A 17,507-nucleotide genomic window follows, 5' to 3' on the forward strand; every position below is an offset into this window, starting at 1 on the left:
AAGATATGATGGTTAAAATAGTCGATTCAATGAAAATGATGTCTGGTAGTCAAATAGATCATATTTATGTTAAGCAGTTCCGCCTTTCATGAACGTTATATAGCGGTTGATAGAAAAATATTCAAAGCAAGGGAATTATTACTACCTCTGTTTGTTAACAGTGAGTGCAGTTGGCAGATATATTTACCAAATTCCTTTCAGTTTAAAAATTCAGAATCATAAAAGTCAAGTTGGGATGGATAGATTCTACCAACTTGAAGGAAATCATACTATAGATGATTGAAAATCAACCAAGTTTTCCGACGGATATGGGACAGTCACACTGTTGATCGTGGCCTGATAAGTGATAACTCCTCTTCAGCTTCCCATTTCTCTGTTATTACATCTTCCCATTGCAGTTGAAGTCTGCCTCAATCTGTTATTCAGATCCTGCTCATGTACTCGTCTGATAACACGTATAAAAGACAAATTAAAGAGCCCTCTTTCCATCTGTAGATGCAATGATTCGGAAGCCACAAGAAGTAAAGATTAGATCATTGTATACCACAAGAGAGCATTAAAGTAGGCAGACCTTCCTCAACTATTATTCACGATCAGGCTGAGTCCACACACAGTTTTAGATCAAACTACAACAGCAACAAGATCAATCGTCCTTGCAATTACTCAGGGAATTGCAGAGACCTTGAAAATACAAACTTGGTGTTCAAGGTTTATTTATGATAATCCCGTTTATATTATATATATATATATATATATATATATATATATAGAGAGAGAGAGAGAGAGAGAGAGAGAGAGAGAGAGAGGAAGAGACCCAGAATCTAGTTTTTCTTCAGGAAACCTTGAGCCAGCTTCATGTAGTCCCCATAACCAGATTCCCCTTCCGATTTACCTTCATGTGCAGCTGCAAGCCAAAAAAAGAAATTATATCGCTAAGAAACGAGGGAGAGAGAGAGAGAGCATCCTCTCAGCTTAGGACTTGGGACTAACGTTTGTTAAGAAATCCCTGAGCCATTTTGAGATAGTCACCATAACCCCCCGATCCGCCTTCCTCTGGTTCCCCATGGTGGGTAGTCGTTTCATGGGTGCCTGCCGATGAGTGGTGGGCGCCACCTGAGCCGGCAGTGTGGGCGTCGCCGGGGCTTGAAGAATGGTAGCTATGGAGGTATCCCTCCGCCTTCTTCACGTACTCGCCGAAGCCCCTCTCCTCCAGTTTACCGTACTGGTTGGCCGCGCTCAGCAGGTCCTCGGCCGCACCGGCCACTCTTGCCTTGTCCACCTTGTCCATCTGGCGCCCGTAGGCTGCCTGCCCTGCTTCCGCAATCACCTTGGCGCTGGATAGCAGTTCTGTTGGGGATCTTCGCCCATGGTGGCCCCCGTGTTCGGGATTTTCAGCTGGTTTCCGGTGGGAGAACTGATCGTCCATCGAAGATCAGCCGGATTCCGATGTCTGATATTTCCGGTGGGAGAACGAGTGCCTTGGTGGTCGGTAGCTCCCCGCCGACACATTAATATCCGTCCGTCTTCGCCAAACCGGTGGGGCCTTTTCTCCACATAGTCCTTGCAATTTTAGTTTTTCAATGTCATCCCTTTTCTTTCTCAACTTTTTCATGCTTAGTTTTCAAAATCATCCATGTATCTTTCTTCACTTCCAAAATGACCTTTAGATCATGGCTAAAAATGTGCTTTTCCTTGTAAAGTTTCACAGTTTCTCTTAAGAAATCTAAAATGGGAAGAAAAAGTGATATGTTTAAAACGGTTTGATAAGATAAGATATTCTCATAGAAAAATTCCTTTTGCTCCAAAAGGGCATAGGTAGTGGAACTTGATGAGTCGTTAAAGGCATGATGGTCTATTTGATTCGAGTGAGCGCTCTGATTTTTTTAGATTGTAAAAGATAGTAGGTGTTACTTTTGAGTTGAAGAGAACAAGAAGTTCACTCAAGTTCTTAAGAGCATGAAAAAAGAGGGAAAATTTCAACCTCCCAATGAGGCAGTCAATTCCCCACTGGCTCACCGGTATATATATATATATATATATATATATATATATATATATATATATATATTCCTCTTCTCATAAGAGGATGCCTAACAAGAAGTCAACTACAAGAAAGAAAAATTCCTTCAAAAAAATATTTATTCTTCTTGATTTCTCAAAGCAATTCCCCTCCCTGCTTTATCAACCGTATAGCAGCCTCCTTTTTCCTGCCAAATAGTCTCAAAGCAGTTATACTTTGAGGGAAACAGTTGAGAACGAATAAGAATGATCTGGTTTACAAAAATGAGCATAACAAATTTGGACATCGCTACTCAAATAGGCTCACGAACTTTTCCAATATTGTCAAGTCCCCCACCGCTCACGCTGGGGAAAACCGAAAAGATATAATGATCTACAAATGACATTAACAACAAATCAATATATTGAAAAAAAAATGATCAAATAAGGTTGTCCTGATGAAACAAGTGCTAATTAATGGGGCGGTGGTTTCCGTCAATTGGAGAAAAAGAGGTCATGGAAACGGAAAAGTACCAAGTCGGCAGTGACACCATTGGTTGGTTGGAATCATCCAGGCAAACCGATGGCGTGGCAGAGCTCCAACCGTTGGATGTCAGAGGCGCACTGTTGGAAAGGATAGGGTTACATCTGACTGACATCATACAGTTGACTTTATCAAGAGAAAGGGAGGGACTCTCTAGACATTTAACTTTCATAAAGAGATACGGTTGGCCGACAACTTACAGTAGTAATTAAGCTTGAGTTACATATATTAATCGAAATATGCTTGTGAAATATCGTTATTTGACATAGTACTTTTGCAAATTTAATAACATAAACACATTGGTAATTCCATTAACTTATAAGACATTTGGATGTTCCTTTTAGAATATGTAGTTTTTTGAAAACCTGATTTCTGAACCTGTTTCTAAAACCTGATTTCTGTGTTCTGATGACAAGATAAAAACCAGGTTCTAATTTTTCCCCCATAAGGTATATGTTTATAAAGTATAATTAAGCTACCCAATCAGATCTTGGATAATTCTCTAGCCACATTTTGCATCCCAAAGCAGTATTAATGTGAACCAAAGCATTCTTCATGAAGTGAATATGGCAGGAGAAATACCAAGATACCATGTCAAGAAAGTGCGAACAGAAAAGTGTGTATACGCCTGACCTTATAAGGGTCTCAAGATCTACTGACACTTTTAGCTTTCTATGCTTAGGAAGCCTGACATAGACATTAAATTTTCTTGGGTTCTATGTTCGCTTTTGCATTGTCTAATATTCTACATTCTTCTATGTGGTTAGATCCTGACAAATGAATAAACAATGGACTACTAGATGGTTAGCCGATCTAATAGCATATCCAGATATTGAGCCAGTTTTATTTTTTCTTTTTCTTTTTTTTTTTTTACTAAGTTCACTCGTACAAATAGATGCAATACTGCGGAAAACTGTATGTTCTAAATAAAACGGTAGTAACAATTCAAGATGTAAATTGGTTTTTACAAGGATTTTAAGGTTAATAATCGTGGTTCATTAAGTTCAATTTAAACATTTGAGTTTGCACTTTTTATTTAATTCCAATTTTTTTATTGTTTGTTGTCTATCTATCAAGTTAGGTTTTTCTGTGAAGGGAGGGCGATGAGAAAGTCAGCATTCTCCATATGAGATATGTTTCTGGCCAATGCTGTCTAGCAATTGGAACAAGTTTCTATTTCTTCATACAATTCCAAGCATATAGATGGATGTAAAATCATGGAAAACTATATGTTAGTTAAGAAAATTTATCAAAATCCAACGGATACATTTAATTTGATGTACTAACGTTTTTCACAAGTTCAACTATAAAACAATGCAAAATGCCTATAAATTATGTGTCATAAAAAAATGTCAAGAATTCATTATACAATCGATTTTAGGATTTTAAGACTAGGAGAGATTTTCCTTGCAAATTTTAGATAAAACACAGACCAAGGGATCAACAATAATGAATAATCAACATATGGATCCGCTCAGTCAGAACCAGAAATCAGAAAGGGATCTGAGGCCAAGTCTGAATCTAAGACCTGATTATATGTCGCGGGATATAGATTTGGTTCCATAAATTTAAGTCTAGACCAAATCTGAATCCACTAATTTTAATTCAAAGAGATCCAACTAAGTCAGAAGCGAGTTTCCATCCACCTTGAGGAATGATTAAAGATATTCTTGCTTTGAATGGCTCACGAGAATTAAATTTCCTGTTTCAAGACCATTCTGTATACAAATTTCCTTGTGTGCGTTTGGGATGTGGATCTGACTAGTGACTATTGGCATGTTAATAATTTATTTTCATTTTTTTTGTGAGTTGGAGAGTATCTTATTGCTGGAATGAGAGTTGAAGCCCACATCCTTCCCTCAATCTCTTGAAGATAGTAGACAAGCTTTCAGTGCCTTGGGTGATGTCTCTGTTATGTTCAAATCCTGTCTTTCTTTTTTACAACACAAAGAGTTGATACTACAAGAGATTGAAACAAACACTTGCCACCTACGAGCCCCTACCATATCCATTGTGCTAACCTGGTTCGGAATCTTAGTTTCTTTTTTCATGCTATCATATCCCTAGAAGATATGAGAGAGAGAGAGAGAGAGAGAGAGAGAGAGAAAAAGAAAGAGATTTTAAACTAAAAGGTACTTTCAAGTGGAGGAAAAGCATATGCCATCTCGGTACCACTAACTTGAGATTCAACCAACTTTATCGATAAGGCATAAAGACATTAATTAAGGTAGAGCTGGAAATTTATGTGGAGCTCAAATAAGTAGTTGGAGAAAATTATTGACAACAACCTAACAATTGCAGGAATGTAACTAAGTAACTTTGTTTTTGGAGAGAGAGGGAGAGAGAGAGATGGAGCCGATAAAATGAAAATGTATAACAAAATTTGGGGACAAGAAGTTCTCTAAATACAAGAACAAACCACAAAAATAAAATAGAAGAAAGAAATATACAAGTTAGCAGCACAATAAAACAAAATAAGAGAGATGAAAAGAAAATGGACAGACGAAGCGGTAGAGTCACCTAACAATAGGCGAAGGATAGCGCCTTAGCCGAATAGCAAAGTGGACATCCCTCTACACAAGGCATGCCACAGATTCCGACGATAAGAAGGTGAGATGGAGAGAGAGGAGAGAGAGAAAGATATATATATTATAATGTTATATATTTAAATACAATTAATTCTATATATTTATATTTTTTTGAGAGTGAGAGATGTTTTTTAATTTTATATATTTAATATACATGTAATTGGTTGTATTTTCTTCAAAACATTGAAATTGTGGGATTCACCTTTCTCAATGTTTTCTTAAAATGTGTATTGAAATCAAGAGCAAATTTTTTCTCGTTTTTTGTAAACAAACGTAGTAGTTCAATGATTTTAATATATACTAGAAACAAAATGGTAAATTTCTCAAAATTTTATTTTAAAATGAAATAGGTGTTAATAAAAGCAAATAAGGTTTTTTTAAAAGAAAAAATTGTGATAAAGATTATGTTCCCAGAAAGGTTGAAATAGCAACTGTACAAAAGTAATATATTTCAAGGGTTTTAAGATCTTCGGAAGCCTGGGAGAAGGTCCCCCTATCTTTATTGCCTAAAAGAATGAAACAAACAATCGAGGAAAGGCATGGGTACATGATGCCCGGGACAAAAAAAGAAGTGCCTGCATGGTAAGATTTCAATAAACGAAAACTCCCTGAAATAGATGTTAAGGTATACCAATTTTTATACTTTATGAGTTTTAGAGTGTTCCTAATATTTATTCATTGTAGTATGCTCTTTGGAGTTGTGGCATAATCAGAAACTATCTCTAAGTGTAACAAAATCTCAATTCTGTTATGATAATCCAATGATCGAGATGCAACCTCTCTCATATTGCTGTAATAATGAGGCACAGTATGGCCCATATAAGCTGTATTCTTTCCAAATCATAATGATCAAGCAGAATCAATACCTTCATTCGCTGTTATGCGCTTCATTCTACTTCTTCTCTCTCTTACCCTTCTTTGCTATGCTTGTTTACTCTGCTCTCACCCTCCGCCCATCTTCTGTTTCATAGGTGTTTCTCCATTCCATAGGACCAAGTGTAATTCCTATCCTACCTTCGAAGTTAGGAAAATTTCTCTAAAGATTTACCGGACAACCGTGTCCTATTTCTAGGTTGCTAGGAAGCATCTCGTCTCTATTCTTTCCTGCAGATCATGCAAACCAGTTTGCGTTTCTTTTCTTTCCATAGGCAAATAGACTGGGTGATCATGTCCCATTTTCTAAATGACGGCAAGGATGAGATCAGATCCCAGTAATCATCCATACGATCAATTATCAGCTGGTTGACATCTGCCGTTAATTGCTTAGTTAAGCTCCAAATGTTCCCCCGACCACTGTGCACACATTTGTTTCTATGCTTCCAAATGTTCCAGATGCCATAGAGGAACATAGATGCCATCTTTTTTGAGTTGACATTGGTTCCCACCACCTGTTAATGGCCTCTTCCAAACAGGTAGGCAGGGGAAGAGGCAAGTACAGAAACTATGTGGGAAATTGTCCACACAAACCCACAAAAATGCTTATTTTCATATTGATGCTTCAGAGTAATTTTTTCATTTTTTTTCATTTGTATGGTAGTGCCAAAAATTTGATAATCACTGCCTCTTAGCGACAATTTATTGGCTCTGCCCCTGTACATAGGAGAGTGAGCTTGTTAAATTGAATCATCTTCCTACACTCTTACATAAAACAATTGTGGCATGACACTTGAAGAAACTGTGGGAAATATGACTCCGTTTTCCTTATAATACTAACATCTATTTGCCATATGTACGCCATGTTATTTTATTCCATCCAGCGTTAAAAATCTTCCTTCAAAAGCTAAATATGGACACCATTTCTTCTTAGGCAAGCCATCGTTTCTCCAAATAAAGTTCTTCATGTGATCTATGGTTTTTCTTGTTTGAATGGGATTGTACATTTCTTTCCTTGTAATGTTTTGGGCCACTTTATTTCCGTACATTAACAATGTCGTTCTCTGGCCTAAAATTGGTTCCTTTCAAAACCCGCATCACGCAAGGAGCCACTGCTTCAACAATCTTCCACTATGACCTTGAGTTGATCACTTGAAATACATTTTTATTAAATTAAGCCAAAATTTTCATATCATATCCGATCAGGTTATGGAGCAAATCTCAACCCCATTACACTGTCCACATTCAGCAAGTTTAGCCATTTTACAACTGCCACTTAGACATGACCTAGTTCATCCTATCCCCATAAAATGCTTTTCTACGCCCAAGACATCATCTTTGTTTTCCTTCTACATGTCAAAAGGCTGTGCAATTTTGATACTTCAATCTGTAAAAACAAGCTGCCCACATCAATGTAGATGTCTTAACTTTAATAACTAGATGAATCATAAATGCACGTTACAGACTCTCACATCTTCTAATCCTACATCCATCCCTCACAAGGAGTACACAAGGATTCATGTCATGTTACAACTTCTCACATCATCTAATCCTACATTCCTCCTTCAGAAGGAGAGCACAGGGATTCTTAGCTTATCGCACTCCATTTCTGTTGTTGGAACATTTTAATGGGTATGAGAAACATGTTATGTTTTAAAATCTCTCTACTTAGGAGCAGTAACGTTGCTAATTTGCTAAAACCGTAATTCGATCAATTAGCAATTCAATGTTCTGATGTGGTACAACAGTCCCCACACCCCCCCCTCCGGTCGCTTGCGACGCCCTTAAATAATTCTGAATCTCATATCAATTTGCACCATAACATAATTAACTCAAGCCCGAAGTTCTTATCATGCATTCAATTTTTAATGGTGATCGTTGCACGCTCTTGTAGGCATCTCGTTTTCTGTTACTGCTGTGTCGATGTGGGATAACCACCAGTTCATTCTTGGATGTAGTTGGTTATTTTTTTAAGAAATTCTCTACTAAACGTTTAGCAGGTTTTTCCCCATTTGATTGATGCAAATATTGTTGCTTTATGCTTTTCACTAGTCATTTATACAATTACTACTAGTTGGTTATATATTATCAGATATAAAAACTGTAGAGTGTGGGAACTCATGAGAATCTCCATGAGCCTTCAGATTATGAATTCATGCAAAGTTAGTTTTTGGGTGACGTGAGAGATTCTTGTATTTTCTTTTGTTTACTTTAGTAATTCTTTTGTTTACTTTAGTAAGAACCTTGCGTATAAGACGATCATGTACTTGAAGCATCCCACTGTTTAGCGCGCCTGAAGGAGCACGGTGGTTTAGTGTTTGCGCTTTAATATCATTATGTTTCTTCTCTTGCTGGGGTATAAACTAATAAAAGCGGCTCACGACGGGTGTACTCATCCACCTTTATCTACTTAGAAATGAAAATTCTTTATTTATCTCATATATTGTTTAATCAATTGGTCAGAAGACAAATGAATTTAAAAGAACATTCACTAGCAACACAATTTTGGTGAAAATCAAAATCTTGGATATGGAGGACATGCATTTAAGAACCTTCAACTTACAGGTGTCACGAGCATAATACTCTATTTGTACCAGCATAACTGTATAGTTGTGCTTGACTCGATCTTCACGTAAGAACTAAACGAATGGGCTGAATCTGCATACTGGCTGCCACTGGTGTTACATTCGATCATACCAGCCCTTGAACCCTGGATGTCCACTAGACCACCGTTTGGTACCATCACAACGGCACGGGACAACTGGTTTTGGATCAACTTAAGTTGAAGAAAGAGAAACTGAATGGAATGAGAATCAGAAGCAATGACTGTATGGTATGTGCTTGATTACATTTCAAAAGATCAAAATCTCAAATTTTCCTTTCAAAATCATGTGCACAGATGTAATGTCCATTTTCGAAAACTAATAACCACGATTCTCACATTTATTTGTTGATAAGAGTTTATAACGTACGGAACTTCAAAATTTTGAAGAGAAGAATAGACAGAAGGATCTCTGTATTGGTTCCCTTTTCCTGTGGCTTTCACACACAGACAATCTTGTGGTGCAGTTGAATTGTGAAACCGAGAATGACTCAACTTGGAAAAGCTATTCAAGCACGATCAAACCTAGTATATGGTTTCCATTCACGTGATGAATGTCATGATGTAAAATCAAGGTATATGACCTCTATGGCACAAAACTAATAAACCTATTTCACATACTTATTTAGTCATCAAAGTCTATAATACATGAAACCTAAAAGTTTTAAATTTTCGAACTTTCAATTGTGTAATACAATCTCACTTAGATATAGTTTTAAATATAGTTCAAATTTGTTTTCTAAAGAAATAAAAATGCAGTTTGATACTAAAGTTAGAAAACTTAGATATGATAATGGTGGTATGCTAATGAGGCTTTAGAATCATATATGACTTGTCAGGGAAATTATACACAAAATATTTGTCCTGTAACAAAGTCGCAGTGACTTGAACTCTTATGTTTCAAAGCAATATTGCCTCAAAAAATTCAATTTGGAATTTGTTTTTATGAAAATCAATTGGGGCAAGGTAGTTTTGTTGTTTCATTTTTGTATTTTTGGATGTACATGTTATATACACCAAGGGCACCAAAGAAAAAAAGGTGGAAAATTGAGCAATTAAATCTATTTTGGATATTTTACCATGAAAAAGCGTCCTGTTTTCATCCCCAAGTTAAAAAATTTTATTTGTCATGAGACGTAAAATTTGCTATAAAAAAATTATTTAGGAAGGAAACATGTGATGAAATTGAGAAGAGGAACACAAATTGGGTCTTCCCATCGTCCACAAATTTGAGACTAGTAAAACTAGTGATTGGATGTTTTAAATAATAATAATAAGGCTAGCGATCAATGAGATAAGATGTCTGTGCCTTTCAACAAGTTTCAGCGTTATTTAAGGAAACATAAAGTTACTTCTAAGTTAAGAGACTTCCATGCATATCACGTTAAGATACCGAATTGTCATTTGAATGAAGAATTCATTGACGAGTCCGAAGTGTCACACCCCCCAATTTGAAGAAGACCAACAAGACCTAGATTTGTGTAAGGCAATAAATGAAGAATTACATGCTCTTGACAAGGTTTATATTTGGGACCTTGTATCCATTGACATTGGAAAAAGAAATGATCTTGTTGGATATATAGAATCAAATGTAATAGTGATGGAACAGTTGAAAGGTTAATGGAAGCATTGGCTGCAATAGGATATACCAAAATTAAGCATACTGATTATGTTGTAACATTTTCACCAATTGATGAGTGTAGTTAGAATACTTTTATCCATGATGCCAAAGAAAATTGGTAAAGTTTTTAACTTGATATTAAAAATTTTACATTCATTAGGCTTTGGAAAAGTGGTGTACGTGGATTTGCTTTAGGGTTTTGATTACCAGACCCCTTGTATGTAAAGAAAATAATTAAAATGGGACAAAACAGTGTCCTAGGGCTAATTGGTATACAAAACTTGGTAAGGTTGTCCTTTCTTTTGGTTTCAGAAAGAGTGAAGCAAATCACTATAGGTCCGTGTCCCAGAAAGGTAAAATAACCAAGCTTGTACTTTTGTATGGAGATAATACCATTCTTACAAGAAAATAACTAGAAAATAACTGAACTTCTTAACACACCTTGAAGTTTATCTTCACAAAAAGTTCAAAAATTAAAGACTTAGGAGGCGTAAGATATTTTTGAGATATAGAAGTGGCTCACTCAAATAGAGTAATTTTTTAATGTCAGAGAAAACATACTCTTGTTGAAGAAGAGTACTTGCTTTGAAGCTAATGCGAAACAACTATTACTAAAGGGATTTTTCAACTTCAAATTGATAAAGGATCAAAATTTCGCAAGGCTGGAGGAAAATTTACATGACTAATATGACTACGACCAATATAACCTAAGTGGTAAAATCCTATAAGTCGATTTATGTCTTCACCGTTAAAAACTCGTCTGGAAGTTGCTCATCACATTCTAAAATGTCTTAAAGCGATAACAGGGGAAGGATATTGTGATGGGCAAAAATCAAGGCTTTGGTGTAATTGGACACAATGATGCAAGTTGGGCTGCAGACCCTAATGCTAGAAGGTATTGGACTATAATTGAAGAAAACAATAAGTTGATTACAAGGAAAAGTGAAAACCAAAATGTGGTATTGTCAATATTAAATGCCAAGGTTGAGCTATCAGAAATAATTGTCTATACTTGGCAACTTGTCCAAGATATGATGGTTAAAATAGTCGATTCAATGAAAATAATGTATGGTAGTCAAATAGATCATATTTATGTTAAGCAGTTCCGCGGTTGATAGAAAAATATTCAAAGCAAGGGAATTATTACTACCTCTGTTTGTTAACAATGAGTGCAGTTGGTAGATATATTCACCAAATTCCTTTCAGTTTAAAAATTCAGAATCATAAAAGACAAGTTGGGATGGATAGATTCTACCAACTTGAAGGAAATCATACTATAGATGATTGAAAATCAACCACGTTTTCCGACAGATATGGGACAGTCACATTGTTGATCGTGGCCTGATAAGTGATAACTCCTCTTCAGCTTCCCATTTCTCTGTTATTACATCTTCCCATTGTAGTTGGAGTCTGCCTCAATCTGTTATTCAGATCCTGCTCATGTACTCGTCTGATAACACGTATAAAAGACAAATTAAAGAGCCCTCTTTCCATCTGTGGATGCAATGATTCGGAAGCCACAAGAAGTAAATATCAGATCATTGTATACCACAACAAAACATTAAAGTGGGCAGACCTTCCTCAACTATTATTCATCATCAGGCTGAGTCCTAACACAAAGTTTTTGATCAAACAACAACAACAACAAGATCAATCTATTGGAGCTTTGCGAGGAATCAAGATAGCGCACAAACGAAAATGCAGAAATTGAAAGAACCATTCATAGAAACGTGTGTTTCATAGGGCGGAAGTATAACCTGTAGAGGCGATCGCCGATTGAATGTCAGCGGCTGTTGGTAGAACGGCTACAGTGACCATAGAGTCGTTCCCTTGTGGAGGTAGCGGCGGCGGCAGCGGCAATGGGTGTCTCTCCTCAGCCATAACAGCCCAGTGATGGGGACATGCAATTCACGTATGACTAAGGGGACCGATTACCCAGACGGTAAAAACTGAATGTGTCTCTCACCATCACAAGACACGAGTATTTATACTTAAGGGTCCGAAACGGATATGGACCCGTATCGACGCAGGACTATCCAGATGGAGAAATCCCAACAATCTCCCACTAGTCCAAGTTGATATCAAGGGTAAACAAAATGAATGGAGTGGCCTTAAGATCCATTTCAAGGTCCCACCTTTGTTGTCTTACAAAACTTCTCAATAAACAAATGGGAATACAAAACAAATAGACAACAAGCTTAATAAGAATAAAAAAACTGTATGTGATCACATTCATAAATGTTTGCATAATAGTGTGTTTACATTGAACTACACAAACCCATCCTCTTAACATGTTAAAAAAACATACCAGATGGTAGCGCTTTAGTAAGAGGATCTGCAACCATATCTGCACTTCCAATGTGTTGAATACACACTAGTTGATTCTCTGTCCTTTCCTTAACAACAAAATACTTAAGCTCCATATGCTTACAAGAAGTAATACTTTTGTTGTTGTTGGAAAAAGACACTGCAGCTTCATTATCACAGTGAACCTTAAGTGGACTATCAATAGATTCTACTATGTTGAGCTGTGAAATGAAATTCTTTATCCAAATTGCCTGCGATGTAGTCTCATATAATGCAATGAATTCTGCTTCCATGGTGTGAGCAGCAGTCACAGTCTACTTTTTGTTCCCCCATGAGATGACACCTCCTGATAGAAGAAAAACTAAACCAGTAGTAGACTTTCTACTATCAGTACATCCTCCAAGATCGACGTCAGAATAGCCAATCACTTCTAAATGTTCCACCTTGCGATATGTCAACATGTAATCTTTTGTCCCTTGCAAATATTGCATGACTCTCTTTACAGCATTCCAATGTATCATGTCTGGATTAGATTGAAATCTACCAAGCATGCCAACAACAAAGGAAATGTTAAGCCTAGTGCAAATCTACGCATACTGCAAGCTGCCAACCGCTGATGCATATGGAATGTTCATCATTTGTGCATTTTCAAATTCGTCATTTGGACAATCATTTAGGCTCAATTTATCACCTTTAGCTATGGGTGCCAAAATAGGAGAACAATTCTCCATCCCATATCTCTTTAGTACTTTATTGATGTATGCTGATTGTGAGAGACTTAAATTACATTTAGATCTGTCTCGACGAATCTCAATGCCGAGAACATATGAAGCCTCACCCATGTCCTTCATCTCAAAATGAGATGCGAGAAAATGTTTGGTCTCTGTTAGCAATTGAAGATCATTTGAAGCAAGTAAAATGTCATCTACATATAAAGTTAAAATTATGAACTTATTCCCACATGTCTTAAGATACACACATCGATTAATGATGTTTTCTATAAACCCAAAAGTCGTAATGACTTCGAAAAACTTAATGTACCATTGACGCGAGGCCTGTTTAAGTCCATAAATTGCTTTATTAAGCTTGCAAACCAAATGATCTTTACCACTCTCAGAAAACCCTTGAGGTTGATCCATACATACCTCTTCATTCAAATCACCATTTAAGAAAGCTGTTTTCACATCCATCTGATGTAGTTCTAAGTCAAAATGAGCTACAAGTGCAAGGACAATCCTCATTAACTCCTTAGCAGAGACAGGTGAATATGTCTCATTATAGTCAATGCCCTCCATTTGTGTGAATCCTTTTGCAACCAATTTTGCCTTGTATTTCTCTATGTTGCCTTTAGAGTCCCTCTTGGTCTTATAGGCTCATTTATACCCTACGAGTTTAACTCCTTCAGGCAACGACACAAGACTCCATGTCTGGTTTTTAGCCATAGAGTCAAGCTCTTCTTTCATGGCATTAGTCAAGTGCTTGTATTGTTTGCTTTCAACGGCTTCAATAAATGTGAAATGATCATCATCAACATCTATGAAATCACTAGGCTCTTGTAGGTATACCACATAGTCTGATGATATAGCAGATATCCTGGCTCTCGCAGATTTATGAACAGGTAATTGATCATTTTCAATTTGTATGTCTACATCCTATTCGTGTTCATTAGTATGATCTACATTTAATTCATCTGGATTTGATGCATTACCTGTATGATTTGCATTCATGTCATCCTGGGAGACAACATAATCATACACATTTATATTTTTTTTATCAGGTCTACTTTCAGTATCCTGTATTTCATCAAAAGTGAGGTTTTGTAATGCATCTAATCCAAATGATCAATCTTTCAGGAACTTAGCCTTATCTGTTTCCACAATATGTGGTGTGTGAGATGGACAATAAAACCTATAGCCTTTCAATCTTTCTGGATAACCAATAAAGAAACCACTGGTTGTTTTAGGATCAAATGCTTTTATGTAAGGGTTGTACAACTTAGCTTCAGCAGGACATCCCCATATGTGCATATAAGAGAGGGAATGTTTCCTACCTGTCCACAATTCGTAAGGAGTTGTGGGAACAACCTTACTAGGAACCCTATTTTGAATATGCACTACTGTCCTGGCAGCTTCACCCCACAAAGTTAGAGGAAGAGTCAAATAGTTTAACATAGCTTGAACCATTTCTTTAAGCGTACGATTTTTTCTTTCAGTAACACTATTTTGGTAGGCGCTGCCAGGCATAGTGTATTGAGGCACAATGCCTTCTTCCTTTAGAAATCGTGCCAATGGTCCCTCCCTTTGTCCCATCTCAGTAAACCTACCATAATATTCACCACCTCTATCTGATCTAACTATCTTGATAACTTCACCGGTTTGTTTCTCTACTTCTTTCTTATAGTCCTTGAAAACTTGACACACATCGGATTTTTCAAAGATTAAGTAGAGATACAAATATAGAGAATAGTAATCTATAAAGGTGACAAAATACTTTTTGCCTGTGTAACAAGGAGGAAAATGTCCACAAACATCTGTGTGAACAATTCCTGATCTTTTAGTACATTGCTCAGCACCTTCTTTATATATGTTAGTTTGCTTTGCCTTTATGCAATCTACACATATGCCTTTATCTGTAAAATCAAGAGATCGTAAGATCCATTCATTTAAGAGTCTCCTTATTCTCTTTTCAGAGATATGACCCAAACGACGGTGCCATAGTATGTACAAATCATCTTTTATGGTACTACGCTTATTGCCACTTATACAACGACTAGAAACCAACGATTCAGAAGATTGGATCTTCACATTTAACTTGTATAAACCATCACACAAAATAGCAGAATCAATTTCAACAAGATCTTTATAAATGAACATCTTTCAATTCTCAAACTTTAAGCAGAAATCAAATTTGTCCAGTCTTGATACAGAAATTAAGTTTCTACTATATGATGGAATAAAGAAAACATCATGAAAATCCAAAACAAAGCCAGTATCAAGCCTAATCTGGCATTCTCCTACAGCCTTCACATGTGAGCGCATTTTGTTTCTTGAGAAAATGCTCCTCTTATGTAGTGTTGGTTCCCTTTTGCTCAGAAAGACCTGTAAAGAATTGACAATATGCACAGTAGCACCTGAGTCAATTCACCAACTGTTAATACAAACATGTAACATATTACTTTCAAGTGAAACAAATGACATTTTACTTTTTTTTTTTTTTTTTTTTTTTCGGTTTCGGTTTCTGAAGTAACAAAGGAGGGCAGAGGAGCGGGAGAAAGGGCTTCGCCCGATTCCTTGCAATCACGCAAGAAATTGCAGAGACTTTGAAAATACAAACTTGGTGTTCAAGGTTTATTTATGATAATCCCGTTTATATATATATATATATATATATATAGAGAGAGAGAGAGAGAGAGAGAAAGAGACCCAGAATCTAGTTTTTCTTGAGGAAACCTTGAGCCAGCTTTAGGTAGTCCCCATAACCAGATTCCCCTTTCGATTTACCTTCATGTGCAGCTGCAAACCAAAAAAGAAATTATATCGCTCAGGAACGGGAGAGAGAGAGAGAGAGAGCATCCTCTCAGCTTAGGACTTGGGACTAACGTTTATTAAGGAATCCTTGAGCCATTTTGAGATAGTCACCATAACCCCCACGATCCGCCGTCCCCTGGTTCCCCATGGTGGTAGTCTTACTTCTCCCCCGGGTCCCAGTTTTAATTAGCCATCCAAACACACTTTACCTTTTTTTTTTTCCATTATTTCCCTCCCTCTCCTTCTATCCACAGGCTTTGTAAGATGAGAGATTTGTAGGACCCGCATTGCTCACGTCATACTAGTGTATGATTTTTTCCTGCCTCAATAGGGTAATGAAGAAAATACTGCCAGATAACAATTTTTTTTTTTGTGAGGACAAAAAAGAAATCATAAAAAGTGAAAAGATTAAAAAGGGGACTCTTTTTTCAAATAATTACCAAAGTCTTCCCTTTTTTCTTTTGGTGTATATGGGTTGCGTGCACCTACAGACGCACACAACTCACTGTTTTAAATATATATGGTTTTTATTCAACAATTTCTTGGCCGGGAATACTTTATATAGTAAACGAAATAAGTCCTTATAAAAGACTATTGAAGATTATATACTGAAAATTTCCAATCATCTTTAGCATACTCCATTTCATGTGGATTTTGGACGAATTTTAATTCTAAATTTTTACGTAATCCATGTGTCAACTAAGAGCAGACCAAATTTCATATAGTTTTTAATGATATTCTCCAAACTGGTTTTCTGCACTGCAAATTCTTTTGACCTGTTCGGGTCAAGGACATTAAGTATTAGTAAAATTGATTTCTTGGATGTTCTGATATGAATCAGGGTACTCGTGCATTCAAGTGCAGGCTGGTATATGCAATTGGTGCTTCGTCTACACTGTATTTCATGGAAAGCAACTTTTTTGAAGTACTTCCTCACAAAAAGACACATCAAACTCATTGCTTAAACAGTAATACGAATGGAAAACTTAAAGAAGAAGAAAAAGAAGTTACGCAATAAGGCCTTTCCTTCACTTGCCCTCCTTTTTCTTCTACACAAGCACGCAAGATTTCTTTTTCTTTTTTAAATTTGGTGGACTAAAATTATTATTGAAATATTTTTAGGAAAACACTTTTTAAGTTTTACCTCTGATATGATTAAGAATAAATTATGATTTTGAATTAATGCCACTTATATACGAAAGATTTGCCAACCATATGCAAAAAAAAGAATGGAATCCAACATAACCAAAAAAGTGAGTGAAGTTACACAATAAGGGGTTCACAAAACGAGGCCAATTTCTCTATTTGAAGAAAGAAAGGATTTGATTTTATGGTCTTTTGATTCGTATTTGCAGCCTTACCAAGTGATTTTCTTTCCAAAAAATTATCACTTTTTATTTACTATAAGATGGAAATTGGTTCACTTTGAGGACAACCAATACTAGAT

General features: G+C 36.4%; 1 protein-coding gene and 1 long non-coding RNA gene across 2 annotated transcripts; both read right to left on the bottom strand.

Moving 5' to 3' along the window:
• Nucleotides 1-556: 556 nt before the first annotated feature.
• On the bottom strand, nt 557-1,495 carry LOC116257387 (nodulin-related protein 1). The gene is made up of 2 exons (XM_031634093.2): nt 991-1,495; nt 557-904 (listed from the first exon to the last, which is right to left on the bottom strand). The coding sequence occupies exons 1-2, from the start codon at nt 1,424-1,426 to the stop codon at nt 822-824; spliced, it is 519 nt and encodes a 172-aa protein (XP_031489953.1). The 5' UTR covers nt 1,427-1,495; the 3' UTR covers nt 557-821.
• Nucleotides 557-15,954, bottom strand: LOC116257388 (uncharacterized). Its single transcript, XR_004173385.2, has 2 exons — nt 15,852-15,954; nt 557-681 (listed from the first exon to the last, which is right to left on the bottom strand). It is a non-coding gene; the product is annotated as an uncharacterized LOC116257388 (long non-coding RNA).
• Nucleotides 15,955-17,507: the final 1,553 nt, after the last annotated feature.

The sequence above is a fragment of the Nymphaea colorata genome, chromosome 7 (assembly GCF_008831285.2).
Source record: "Nymphaea colorata isolate Beijing-Zhang1983 chromosome 7, ASM883128v2, whole genome shotgun sequence".
Lineage (NCBI taxonomy): Eukaryota > Viridiplantae > Streptophyta > Magnoliopsida > Nymphaeales > Nymphaeaceae > Nymphaea > Nymphaea colorata.